The sequence below is a fragment of the Channa argus genome, chromosome 11, assembly GCF_033026475.1.
Source record: "Channa argus isolate prfri chromosome 11, Channa argus male v1.0, whole genome shotgun sequence".
NCBI classification, from domain to species: domain Eukaryota; kingdom Metazoa; phylum Chordata; class Actinopteri; order Anabantiformes; family Channidae; genus Channa; species Channa argus.
The window spans coordinates 1,129,966-1,144,619 of NC_090207.1; the positions used below are offsets into that span (position 1 = coordinate 1,129,966).

The following is a 14,654-nucleotide window of genomic DNA, read 5'->3' on the forward strand; positions in this document are numbered from 1 at the left end:
ATAGAAAAGTGAGGGAAACATTATTATTCACCTCTGATTCATTAGTTTCTGAGACTAGTCACTAAGGACCCCGCAACAAATGTTGCAGGTACATCAAATCAAGCCACTGTCTTCAGTATAAACCATAAACTTACATCCACAGTTTGACTGTCACTGGGGTGGACGACAATGACCACCTCTCTCAGGTGACGAGGACTTCTGCCACTGTAGGAGTGGATCTCCTTCAGAAGGACTCTGCACACCAGGTCTCTGGGGAAGCTTAGGTTTCCAGTGCCAATGGCCGGGAAAGACAATGACTTCATGTTCAGCTTCTCAGCCTCCTCCAGACAACATCTGATGATTTTTATTAAAGCCTGAGACGAGAAGTACAGGAAAAGAGAGCAGGTGTGAATGTAGACAAGCTGCTGTACAGGTATTTAGACATTTGATTTGAAGGTTTCTGGATGAAAACCCCAACATGAAGCCCTGCAGCAGTAAAGAAAAGTAAAATGTATTTACTTCTATTTTACGCCATTTCAGACGAAAGCACCACAAGATTTTTTTGATTAATGGAGTCACTAGTTATTTTCCAGATTAAGACAAATTGAACATGAACATATTTACATTGGCTGTTGATGAGCTCCGAAGTGCTAAATAGTATTGTTTATACTATATATATATATATATATATATATATATATATATATATATATATATATATATATACATACATACAATTATATAGTGTATATACTATATATACACTACTATTTATTTACATATACTACTACAGTGCAGTATTAGTAACTAATACTGCACTAAGTGGAGCTGAAACTAAAAAAGTGAAAAATCACTGAGGAAAACCTCTCACCTTCTCTGCCTGTCCTGCTCCATTGTCCCAGTTTGGACAAACAGCGTGAAAAACTTTCTGACACGAGAGCCCGAAGCCTGTGGTGATGATGACATCACCAGACTGCAGCATGGTGGCTTTGGCCTCAAAGCGAACAGCTGACTGCAGGCGGGGCCCCGCCTTCTCCAGCAGGGCTTTGGAAACAGCTCCCTGGTTCAGGTTCATGTCGTCTGCGATGGTGTTGACAATGACATCAGTCTGTGGAGCAAAATCACAGCAAGGCTAAGACTACAACTGAGTATGAATGTATCACAACAGATTTTAATTCAGATTATTCTTCTCAAGTAAAAACACAAAATGTTGGTCAGAGGAGTTTATGCTGTTCACCAAAATTCCAATGTCCCCAATGTCGAAACATACATGACACATTCCACTATATTTGCTGCGAATATTCTTTGCGTGTCAAAAACGCACCATGTCTGGGCTTGTTAAGTGTACGACTCCTCTTTGGTTGTAAGATTGGTGAGAAGGACAAGGAATGTGATCTATTGATTTATTGATTTATTGATGTCACTGAAGATCCTTTTTCTGCAGCCCCTCTGGACTTATTTCCACAAAACACGTGCCACAATAGAAAAAAACGATACCAGGGCAACTGGAATCTTTGAGCGCTGCCGTACTGCTGTTGGACACTGCACCAGACACTGAGTGCAAATGCAAATCAGCAGCAAAAGACTTTTAATGCTCTTGAACTCTTATGGATTTAAGTTGTGCATCATTCATAACATTATGGATTAAACAAGTTAATGTCATAGTTTCCAACATTTCTACATTAAATGTGTCGATCTGTGTTAACCAATGGGGGCTTGTTTGCTCCAAAACCCGAACAATGTCTGCAGGACACAACTCAGACAGCAAGTCATAAAAAAAGTGAGAAACTACTGAGCTGTATTAAGGATAAAAAAAAATGTAAATGCACACACTGCGGACATTTCATCACGTTTCTGTGATTCAAACTTTTTTTTTGTTGTTGTTGTTTTACAATGTGGGTCTTTTTTTGTAGGACTGTCCTGATCTGTAGTGACAGTTGGTTGCTGAAACAGTACAAAAAAGAATTCAGATGTGTTGAGACAAAAAGAGAAACCATGTGATCAACGTCAGTCGAGGATGGATTCTCCGTTTTGCCTTCACCGACGAGCTCTGGACTAAGACGCACACATAATCCTCTTATGTCTAGTGGTTGCATATCACATGTCAGCAATGTAAAACTCCATAATTGGGGCGATGATGCTTTGAAATACTCACATTCTGGCCCTGAATGTTTCCCTTTTGGAGAACAATCTTCAGTCCCTCAGCTGTGGTTTGCTCCATCCTCTCTGGGCTACAACCGTTTAAAAGTGGTTCATAGATAAAAGAATAACAATGAAAATGAGTCGGCTGTTGCTCAGTTCGACCAATCAATAACAACAAAATAAGCTGGGAAAAGAAGAAAGACGAAATCTTAGGAGTTGGGACACCAGTTGTGTAACTACTGCCTTTGCTGTGACGAGGGAATGGCAAAGAATTCATCACTGATTTAAAGCTGATCTGGTTCTAGATTAGGAGCAAAGAATTTAGAGAAATTATCAAATAACAAGACCACAAAGGATAAATTTCAGGATTTGGAAATTATCTGTGACTTTAATGTTGTTTCTGCAAACTCAAATTCATCACCAAAGGGAGAAGCATCTGGTATATATATATATATATATATATATATATATATATATATATATATATATATATATATATATATATATATATATATTTTTTTTTATTACTCTCTTTTGACTTACTACCCTTCCTAGTTAGTTTTGTGATAATAATGTTGCCTTTTTAACATTTGAGACAAGACAAGTTAAGGTTAAAAAAAAGAAAAGGGAAGGAAAAACCTTACCCTCCTGCTCCTCCAGGTGTGGTGTGGCCTCCTCTGTTGCCCTGCTGGCCTCCCTGAACTCCAGCTCCTCTTCTTCCTCCTCTTCCTCGTCCTCTAAACTGACGACCCACAGGAGACTCGCTCTTTCTACGATCTTGGTCCCACTGGTTTCCGCTGCCAAAGTTAGAGTTGGATGACAGTGTTGACGCCGCTCAGTCTAATCAATCGGACAAATCTAATGCTACAGCTACAGCTAGGAGCCAGTTGCTTATAACAAAAACAGCAAACGGAAGCAGCTGCCCAGGTTCATCTACCTGCTCTGCTAAAGTTCAGGAAAAGTCTCAACAGTTTTACATTACACTTGATGTTTTAGCTGAGAACTGCAAGTCTGTTAAAATAGTCCGACACCTCTTAAAACAGATTAGTAGTTGAACTTAAGAACTAAACATCGACGCAGACCTATGCAGAGAAGGGAATTCTGGGTAACCGTAGATCACAGAGGCCCAGATGTTGGGTTTGATGGAATAATATACTTCACATTGGACACAAACTATTTGGTTGATGAACTCATGAATTGATTGATTGTTTCTTCATTTTTAGCTAATTGAGCTTTGGTTAACGCGATACTGCTCTCTTGTAGACACGAACGTCTGCTGTTCAAGTGTAACAGAAAAACACGTGCCAACGTTTCTAAGTGTAGGTCCACGTTGATGTTTACGTGTATCGTTGAATAAGTATAATTCGGGATTCACTCTCCTTTTCACAGGACGCTCCTCTTTTTTTCCTAATGCGAAGTTAAAGAAACCAGCTGGTGTCTATAGCTTTGTTTCTAGTGTACAGTCATGAAAGTAACTTAAACCTTCACACCTTACTCTGCTAATTTCACACAATGTTACTGTCACTGTTCAAATTTTTACCCATCTCTAATTCCTCAGTATCCTGAACAACAGTAAAGGTATAACAACAAATATTACCCTGACATGGTAGGTCCAAGGTCAAAGAACACTCTATTCACAGCTGCAGCCAGGACGCTGATGGTGTTATCATTGTTGTCCACCAGGTGAATCTCAGTCAACGATCCTGGACCTTGTGGACTGTCACAGTATTCCCGCACTGCTTCAGCTATGGTTCCAGCACAGAGGTGAACAGGAAAACCAAACACACCTGAACTGATCGCTGGCAGGGCGATGGTGGAGCAGTTGTTCACGTCTGCTTGTCTCAGACTTTGATTAACTGCCATTTTCAGACGTGATACAGCTGTTCTTCTATCAGAGTCAGAGAACCGTGGTCCAACTGCATGTACAATGCACTTGCAAGACAGGTTACACGCATCTGTTGTGATGGCGTCGCCAGGACGTAGACGTCCATTTTTGGCAACATAGTCATTGCTGACTTTCTGCAGCTGTGGTCCTGCAGCCTTGAGCAGCGCTAAAGCCAGGCCACCAATGTGCTGCAAATCCTCATTAGCTGCATTAACCACCGCATCAACACGGAACCTACAGATGTCTGCCTTGCTGACTGAAACCAGAACTCCACTTGTAGTCTTTACTTTGCAATAACACAGGCCATTTTCTTCCTCACAGTTCTCTTCTTCCTCCTCGTCTTCTTGATTCTCTGGACGAAGCACAACCACACAGTTTAACTCCGTCATTACTGAAGTCAGGAACAGACTTCCCTGAGACATGAAATACTTCTTAGCTCCAGGCTTGTCCACAGTGAAGGCGTCAGTACAGAAAGTACTAATCAGTTCCTGAAAGCAGGATTTAGCTTTCTGGACATGAAGACGAGCCCCACTGATGCTGATTCTTGGCCTCTGTGAATCAAGATGAACTGTCACATCGTAGGTTTTAGCAATACTGGTGTAATCTTTCAGTTTTTTCTTGTCGATGAACTGAACAACAGCACAGGACTCAACACGAAGGGTTTCTTGAAAGTGTGAATATTTCACAATGAACTCTTTCAGACCGCGGCTGACTTCATTCACTGGATTTACAAAACCAGCCACCGATACTTTGTCTCTTGTCTCTGGGTAGATCTGAACGATCACTGTTCTCTTCTTTGAGGAGTTGTAGGTGTCTAACAGCTGTTGGTTCAGGTCAGCCCAGCTGGGTAGTTTAAGGACATTCTGGTCTTCCACATCCAGAGTCTGCGAAGACAAAACTGTGTTCAGCTTACTCTCTGCATCAGCGAGGACACGATCATAACTCCCTATCAGGAAAACTCCTTTAGGCTCAATGCTGTAGAAGGCACTGATCCCCTGGGAGGAGAACAGGTCTTGTGACATGTCCATGGGATCCACTTTCTTGAGAAAGTCTAGAAGAGACGAGGACAAGTTCAGCTGTTTTTTACTCATATGCATATTCCTCTCCAAGATCCATGATTTAAGTTGGAAAACCTCTCCAGGGAGTCCAGTAATGGTTAACTTCTGGGTGTCTTCACTATAGGAGATGTTCATCTCAGGGGAAATGTCTGATGCTGCTTTCTTCAACCCTTCCTGCTTCAGGATGTAGAACAGTGCAGGGGACAAATCCACTAGCTCAGAGATACCATTTGTCTGTCGTTCAATCTGATTTATGGCTTTAAGAACAATGTTCTCTACAGGAGCCCTGATTCGTTTTATATCGTCAGCTCGGCCGGCCACTGTCAGAGCCCCCCTGGAAGCATCTAGTGCTAGGAAAGCATCTTCCTTGACAACTGAACGGACGTCTGTCTCTGCTGCTTTCCAAGCAGATGCATTAGTTGAACATTCAAAGGCTGAATATTGAGACATTTTCAGGCAAAAGGCATTTTGGGCAGTGCTCTTCCAGCTCTCTACATTTTCAGCAGTCAGATCTTTCTGCCTCAAAAAGCTCGGGAGAGGGCTGAGTTTCACATCAGCGTTATCCATGTTCACACTGCAGAAGTATGGACGCATCTGATCATTGATGGTTTCTAATAGTTTCTTCATCAGGAGGAATTTCCAGACAGCGTGGCTAATGTGCTCAGTGAACGGCTCCGGCATCTTCCATGTTGGTCGATCTTTGCCATACAAGGCTGTTCCCAAGGACTCATAGTACGGATACACTTTGACAGGGATGGACCGCATCACAACGACTTCTTTCCTGCTGATTCTTTCCACAACTGCAACAACAACAACGAAAAAGAAAGCTCAGGTGAGTGGTTCTTATTCTTTTAGCCACAAGTCCTAGTAGTCTTTTCTATTAAAGTTCTCAGTCCTATAGATCTGAAGACACACCTTACACACATCTCACATATTTTAGGCAAGTGTTCTGTCTTTGTTTCACAACTTTGTTTGTCCCTTTCCTGTGACAATAGTATTGTACAGGCAATGTTGCTGTGGAAGTTTCCTGCACGGAGCCGTGACTTTAACCATATCCATCATTTTGAGGATAAAATCAAGTATGAGGCAGATCTTATCATCAACATGAGCTTTGGAGCTCACTGATCACCTGTCCCCGTGTTAGGATGTTCACATTCTTTTGGCCAAAACCTGCATTTCTTGTTTGGTCACAGTATCTCATAAAGTTTAGCTTCATTAGACCAGGTACTCAGATATGTTAGAACATTTTAGAGCAAATAACATCAAGCTAAAATGAAAAACCTGTAGGGCTGCTGAAAGTGACAATGGCAGCCTGTTCCTCTGGTATCATGATGATATTGTCTGGCTGACCCCAGCTCTTCTCAAAATACAGCTCCAAAAAATCTGGAAAGGAACCAGAAACAGGTTCTTATTAACCACGATAGTATCAACGCCGCAAATACGAAAGTTAAAGGACATTTTCAAACTAGGACTATCAAAAGCTGCAATAAGGAATAATGTGACAAATGTAATAAAAAGCACAGGTTGATCATCACCTTGTTGCCCCATAATATTATCACTGCAGACTAACAATAGGTTTTAATGTGAAGACGGCGTTAGATTTCATCAAAATGCTCCAATTGTACATTATGTCTTTAAGATAATGTTCCACTAACCACTGTGGATAATCTACAGACCTCGACTTTAATGACACTGCTCTTTTCATTTATATAAATTCATAGGCTTAGGAGGCGAACCGGTAATCAAACACCATCCACGGCTCTACTGTGGAGGGAGTTCTTCTGAGTGCACAATGAGGACAAACCTCCCACCGTCACCAAATTCTCCAGGGGAGCTACTGAAAGTATTAGAACAAACTGCATCACTGTCTTGTACAGACAACATCTCTGAGCATGTGGCCCCACAGAGCAGGAGAAAACACACAAACTAGGTGGTAAAAGGATAATAATGGAAAAAGGGAAAGTGTCAACACATTAACTATGATTTGATGATTGATAAACAACTAAAACTCTGGGGTGTGAAAAATGAAACAAGAAAACTCAACAAATATGAAACAAAACTCGGAAAAATGCGTTTGTTAAAGATTGAAATAACGAGTGTTTTCCTGTGTTTTATAAGCAGCTCAGTGTTTAAACAGTTCACGTACCTTCACCCGCACTTGGAGGAAGATTCTCTACTCTGATGCTCTTTGTTGCCTCCAGAGGCCGAGCGCCGAGTCCACGTTTCTGGATCTTAGTGCTGGTTTGACTCTTAGTGAGGAATGTCTCCACATCTGCAAAACACTCCAGATTACTTCTTTAAAACCGAAACAGGCTCGTCAGTCGAGGGGAGAGAGGAATTTTACGACACAGAATTACACACATCAGTCAAGCTGAATGGAGGCCAAAGACCAGTGTTTTTTCTACTGGACTGTGAAGACAGAGGACTGGTAACAAGTTAGGTTACTAAAATGCAGCCGGGCATCTTTTGAGCTTCTTTAGTTATATGTAGTTGCAATAAGCAGTTCTGTCGCACAAACACGTTGCTCACTGGAATCAATGACCATAATCAAAAATATGTTGCTTGCATAACTTTGAATCATGTTGGAAACGTACAGACACAAGCTGCTGGTCATTGCTCTTTTAACCTGAGGCAGCAACAGTGGGCGTCACCTTAAACATCCCACTTGTACTGTTGAGGCAGCTGTGTGAGAAGAACACGGCTCTGTTTAGTTGCTTTACTTTAAATGAGCAAAGCTGCCATAGTTTGGCGTCAGTTTCACCGTAATACACTGGGATCTGTGTCTGAAAAGGGACATGGACTCATGTTGTTTCCTACCTGCAGAGTTGTTGAAGGTGATCACAGCTACTTTAGATTCTGGGATCATCTCCAGAGTGTAATCGCTCTCGTCCAACCCTGACATGTTCTCCACCAGCATGCACAGAACATCTCCGGACATGTTGTCCGGCACGTGTTCCAACACTGCTGCGAGTCTTTGAACGGACTCTGAGAGGAGAAATATTAAAAAACGCATTTTAATTCCACGCTGGATGAATCTATTTCTATTTTAAATGACCAATTGTTTAAGAATTGGACCCAAACAACTTGAACATTTGCTAGGAAAATACGGTAACTATATTTTAACTATATTTTATCTGGAAACATCCCTGTAAAGACCAATATTAATTCATAATAAAGAAAGTTCTATTAAAGGCAGCCACATATGTACATATGTGTTCAACATTCATTTATTAACAAACCTTCATTCTGATCTGGTGAACTGCAACTAATAGACAGTGCACGTGGTTCTAGCTGAGATATTAACTTAAATAATAAGAATGTAGCAGCTGAACACTTGATTGTGTAGCAGTTCTCATTCATAAATATGGTCAATAATTCATATCAGTAAATACAGGACTGTGATACCTAAACAGTACAACTGAACTCCATCTGCTGGTGGAAAGTGGAATTTATAATAAGAATGTTTTGATTTTAGAGATTAAAGGATATTAACAAAACCACTTCTGCAGTACAAACTCCCTGTAGTTGTGCTTTGTCTGTACATTTAAAGTTTACTGCTTTTTACCCCCTTTCTGTTCTGCAGCAGCTCCATTTCCAGCTTTAACTTCTGACTCCTTAGTCTCATTTTCCTTTGAATCTAGGAATCAGGAGAATCAGGTTTATCCATTTGAGACTTTTTATCTTCGGATGTGAAACATGTAAAATCTGACGTAACTAAATCATCAACATGCTCATAAAATATTTACCTGCGAAGAAAAACCACACTGTGACGTTCATTGTTTGATAAATGACACAAACCAAACTATGGAACTATTTAAAAAAACTGTTTGCTACACATTCAGAAAACCTATGACAACACACGTTAAGCTCAGTATTAATATAACTATGAGTATTGTGACTCAATCCAACATTCCCCAGTTTAAAGTAGTCCCTAACAAATAAACTACGTCCTCCTTTTGTAAAAAGTACAGAGTGTATTTTTACCTGAGAGGTCGTCATCATTTATTGGTCTCTGAGGAGGAAATACAAAGATTATACTTTAATCCCAGAATAAAATGATGATAGAAGAAAGCTTATGTGTAAAATATGCTTAACATACAGACTGTAAACTGCTCAAGATCAGAAATGAGAGATTTCAGTTCAGCAGTGGTGAAAGAAACATTCAGATTATTTCATATTATATAAGAGAAAAAAAAGAGAACTATTACCCACAAAAAACATCAACAGTAAAAGTACTCGTTCAACAGTATTTTACTGTCACAGCTGAAGTGAAACTGACATGAGTGTATTCATTTCACTAGTTTAGTCTATTGCTTCCCAACCCACAGGAGGGGTCAAGTCCCTCAGAAGGGCCCCCAGACGAGGGTGAAGGTCATCAGACCATAAATGAGAATCTGATGCATAAATCTGTGTCCAGATTTTGTAGTTGGTTTTGTCTACAAACATGAATCTGATCTTTAACATGACATAATATTTCATAAGCTTTTATAAGTCCCATTAAAGGTTGAATTCAGAGGAATCTGTTTGCAGAAATGGAAGATAATATTCAGAATTACGTTTTCATTAGCGAGTAATCAGCTGAAATTAATAAGTTGAAGTTTTGAATTTAGAGCAGCAGCTGCAATAAACATGCTGCAATATGCAAACTCACCACTAAATGTTAAACAATGCACCTTGAAATACTCTGCAGGCGCCTCTGAATTGTTGGTGAGTGAATAAAGTCACTTTCCACTGGTGCAGCTCAGTCAGAAAGACAGATTCATGAAGATGAGGGAAAACTCCAGTGACATGAAGACGAAAAAGAAGAACAGCACTGTGACGTGTTGGTGACACACGACACATTACCAACAACACGTCTGCACAGATCTACAAAGGACACATGAAGAACGACCAAGCATGTTGGAGATTCCCAGCAGCTGGCTGGGATTCAAACCGGGACCTTCTAACTGTGGGGCAGCAGCGATAACCACTGTACCACCGTGCCCATGTCCAGGTTTCTGCAGTTAACATGTAATAAGTATTACACATCAAAATGTTAACTCCTCTGTGTTTTGCAAACCTCGGAATCAAACACTGTCCTCGTTGTTAGATTGTCCTACTGTACATGTGTTCGCAGTCAGTCCGGATGTCAGTGATCCCACTGAGAATCACACCTTGTCTGAATGCAGCCTTCAAAACGACAGACGGAGCTGAGTGTTAAAGTCCAACTTCCTTCTGCCGTCACACAGGAAGGAATTTATCAATGTATGAAGGTCAGAGTGTTTGGCTTTATGGACTTTAAAGCTCTGGAATGGAGACGACTTTTCCATGACAAAATAAAAGATTGTCCACAACTTTAACATTGTACCACAAAGAACATTTAATTCAAATGCTTTCTAAACTTGAAGTACTGGACATTTTTATTAGTCATCAGCAGTAAAAGTACTTGTACTTCATGACAGTGGGAGGGGGGGGGGGGGGGGGGGGGGGGGGGGTCACGTCAACATTATCACATTGTAAATGCGACATTAGGCATTAAATATTTTGATTAGGCTTCTATTTTTGCTGAGACAGAGAAAATAAAACCTCAAAGAGTTTGGACCAGACCCAAACTATCTAATTTAGCTGAGAGGACATTGGTTTGGATGGTCGGGAACAACCCAAGAACCATCATGGCACAGATCAGTCATGAACTAGGAAGCTACAGTCATCACCGTGGACTGAAGGGCTGCTGTCCAAAAAACGAAGCTCCTGCTCCGAAATCAACTAGCTGATCACATGGATCAAGAAAAAGCTTAGTCTGATGAGACAAAGATTGAGTGGCTTCCCCACAGTGAACAGAGACATATGTGCTGTTTATGGATCGCTCACATCTATGATGAGTGTGTGTAAAGTTACAGTACTGCAGTACTAAAAAAACACAGGAAATACTAAATAAATCAGTTTGATTTGAGAGCAGGAGTGAGACCAGTGTGTCGATGAGTTTTTACCTGGACCAGAACCTAAAAAATCAATGTTTACATATTAAAAGCTCATTAGAAACTTCACTTACTGCTGCAGAAGTCAGACGTAACCGGATGGTTTGACCGTCCACGATGATTTCATGGTTTCCACAGGCCAGGACTCGCTCTCTCACTGCAATCACAAACGCCACCACACAGTCAGTTTTGGGCAGTGAACGTTTCACCTGGTGACTGTTTGGCTGCCGGCTGAACCAAACAGGACGCGTTCAGGTTTTGATGTTGGACTGTCTCCGATACAAAGCTTCATCCAACACCTGACAAACTGTTTCTGAAGAACGTCTCCAGATCAGTGACAGAATTCTGCTGAATTAATCTAAAACAGGGAGGTTAAAACTAAAGCAGATCATAGCAGGTAAACATTTCTTCCCTTTGGCTGAAACAGGAGCTCAGTTTATTTAACATCCTTTTATTTTTCCCTTTAAACTAAATGTTCCACCTTCTGGTAAGTTCTGTGGTTGTAGCTTGTAGCCTGAAGCTGTAAACAGTCTGCGTCAGCATGATGTGTTAATAATCATGCTGTAAAAACCTGCACTGACACCTGACACACACCCTGTTTCCTGTAAATGACTCACACACATCATCACTACAAATGCAGGTTTATAATGACCCTCTGTTTTAGGGAGGGAGGGGCCTCACTGAACTTTGATGTAGCTTCTACAATGACAATAAATGATCATCATGAATCGAACGTTTCAGACCTCACATATTCACGTACGCTTCATATAATTTTCACCTCTTTAGTTTTCTCCATTTTTCTGATCATAAGTGCAGAAATATTCCGTAAACCATCTTCACTTGGGAATTATCTTGATATGTTGTTCAGTGTTCATAGAACTAAAAAAAGCTTAATGGCTGCTGACAGAACTTTTCTACAATGTACAATATGTCCACACTGAGCAAGAGGCAGCTTTTCACCCTCCCAGTCCACTTGTCCCACAGCAGGAAACCGTTTGACAGCTGAAAAGACAAAACTATGAAGCATAAACACAACACTGAAGATACTGCAGTGCTGCTTTGCAGCCAACCCAGAATAAAACAGTTTGAGAAGACGTCAGCGGAAACGGCAACATGGAGCATTAAGAGGATAAAGACCTAATGTTAAAAAGAAAACTGGTGAAACCTGTAAGTGTCTGAATTCATTAGCTGCACAAACCTGACTGAGTAAATTGAGACTGTGTTTGTCACGTGTCACTAGGTTTAAATGATGGAAAGAGGATTCTGATCTTTCATTTGAGTGAAAGCAGCAAGAACGTGATTTAAAAATAACTGACACAAAAGTAAAAGTACAGCACTTATTTTCTTAATCAACAACCTAAAGGGGGATTAGTGAACGGGCCTGAGAGGTCAAAATTCTCCTGGACCACAAAGTCCCGGAGCTCAGTGTGGATCCAACATGGTCACAAAGAGACAAAGAAACGACAGTAACTGTACGTCGTTACTTTTAAATGAAGTAATCAGAGGCTAAACTGTCCTCTGTGCCTGTGAATCTCAGCCCAGAACAGGAAGATGGAGACGCGCAGTGCATGCTGGGACATCAGTAAACAGATCAGCTGTTAAACACGCTCACAGTTACAGTAACTGTAGAAACATTTCTAACGTGACACACACAAGCTACAACTTCCCATTTCCTGCAGTTTTTGGAACAAAAACCTGCGGAGACCTGCTCCGTTTCACGTCCGTTTCATCGCGATGGTTTCACTTTGTGGAAACTCTGAAAAAACTCGCTGTTCCTCTGTTTGTTGGACTGTGTGAAACTCTATAATCCACTAAATCAATCTGGTCCAGCAGAAACCTGCCCGGTGGTTCGGCGGTTTGTGGTAAAACCGGCAGACCAAGACTCACCCTCCTCTGATCTGAAGTGAACCGCGGCTCTCGGGGCTCCGTCCTCCACCTCCACCCTGCAGTCTCCTCCGTTTGACTTCTTTCTGCTCTGGAAGTGAAGCTGCAGTTTGTTCTTCACGGTTTTGGTCTGAGCCGGACTCCAGTCCCCCTCCACGGTCAGCGGGGAGCAGTTCTCCATCCTGCAGTTCGGGACAAACTGAGGCTCCGACGAGCGGCGATGACTTCAGCGTTCGGCTGCTTTTACTTTCACTTTACTGAAAAACGGAGAAATGAAACCGAGCTCATCAGAGCAACAAGGAAACAACCCGAGGGTCCTGGTGTGAGTAGAGCAAAACCCGTGTCCTGTAAACCTGCTCCATGTGAGTTCAGCAACATGATCACGAAGGTTCAGAAACATTCTGCAGCCAGTACACTGGTACATTACTACTACTACTACTACTACTACTACACCAGCAATGTTACAGAAATATTTGTATTTATCATTAAATGAACGAGTTATTGTTTAGCTGTTCTTTCTTTTTCCATCACTTTAATCTCACTTATAAGCACCTTAGTTTCACAAACGTTTTATTTGCAATACAACAAATAAAAGTAAAAAAACCGAAATGAACCAGCAGGGGGCGTCTTACTGCTGCTCTATTTTACGCCTCTGACCTCCCAGGTGTGTTAGTGTCGTTCTCTGTTTGTGTGTTTAAACAAAGAGACATTGGATCCATTTTACCTTTAAAACCTCATGTTGTGCAACAGACACTAACATGGTGAATGTTGAGACACAGGTGATGCAGAAACATCAGGGCTGCAGATAATCAACTCAACCCAGCATTTACCTTAACGTGTATTTCTGTTTAGTGAGACTTTACACTTTATCCAAACCAGTATTGATGAAGTAGTTTATTATGGGGCGAAATTAAACGGGAATGGATCAATTCAACAGCAAAATGTGCAGGTCTTGTCTTTAGCACACAGCAGTCTGAACCCTTTATTCACTTTACTGTGAAACTGAAAATCAACACACGGAAAAGCTGCAGCTATGAGCAGCTCAGATCTGTTGATCTGTTGGACTTAAACTCACACTGCAGCTGATAGATCAGGAGCTCGTGTTGTTCGAGTTATTCTGCAGGGAAATCTTTGAAAAAGTCTTTAGTTCTTTAGGTCATTGACTCTGCAGCACATTTCTACATCTGATCAAACATGATGAGCTCCTTTCCTCCTCTTGACCCTCTCTCCTCTCCTCTCACCCCGCAATTGTCACCACTGTATGTCATTAACTCTGTGTGTTCTCTCCCGTAGTTGTCTTTGTCCTTCTCTGTCCCCCTCTCTCTGTCCCTTTCTGCAGGTGTCCCCCGGCTTTGAAGCTGTGTGTCTTCCAGTGTGCAGCTACTGGTCCTACCAACCTGCCCGATGTTTTGTTCTTGCTTTTTGTTGCTCTGTTCTTTTCTCTCTCCCCTTTCCACTCACCCCAACCGGTCGAGGCAGATGGTCGTCCACCCTGAGCCTGGTTCTGCTGGAGGTTTCTTCCGTTAAAGGGAGTTTTTCCTCTCCACTGTTGTCTATGGCTTGTTCCAGGGGGAATTGTTGGGTTCTCTTTATACATCTTTATAATCTTGACTTTATTCTGTAAAGTGCCCTGAGATGACTTTGTTATGAATTGGCGCAATATAAATAAAGTTGAATTGAATTGAATTGAATTGAATTGAATGATGTCATTTTACCTCCTGATTAATAAAGAAAACCAGTACCTTCAAA

General features: G+C 41.3%; 1 protein-coding gene across 2 annotated transcripts in view; it reads right to left on the reverse strand.

Moving 5' to 3' along the window:
- The window catches only part of LOC137135769 (protein mono-ADP-ribosyltransferase PARP14-like), a 59,894-nt gene extending 46,757 nt beyond the window's left edge, over positions 1-13,137 (reverse strand). For both annotated transcript variants that reach the window (XM_067520332.1, XM_067520331.1), the window contains exons 1-12: positions 12,909-13,137; positions 11,096-11,178; positions 9,049-9,076; positions 8,630-8,701; positions 7,882-8,049; positions 7,211-7,336; positions 6,346-6,447; positions 3,719-5,864; positions 2,766-2,918; positions 2,135-2,210; positions 851-1,087; positions 135-353 (exon numbers count right to left, since the gene is read on the reverse strand). In XM_067520332.1, the coding sequence (XP_067376433.1) occupies positions 135-353; positions 851-1,087; positions 2,135-2,210; positions 2,766-2,918; positions 3,719-5,864; positions 6,346-6,447; positions 7,211-7,336; positions 7,882-8,049; positions 8,630-8,701; positions 9,049-9,076; positions 11,096-11,178; positions 12,909-13,086 (3,588 nt within the window). In that variant the 5' untranslated portion in view covers positions 13,087-13,137. The remainder of the gene's footprint in view (positions 1-134; positions 354-850; positions 1,088-2,134; positions 2,211-2,765; positions 2,919-3,718; positions 5,865-6,345; positions 6,448-7,210; positions 7,337-7,881; positions 8,050-8,629; positions 8,702-9,048; positions 9,077-11,095; positions 11,179-12,908) is intronic.
- Positions 13,138-14,654: the final 1,517 nt, after the last annotated feature.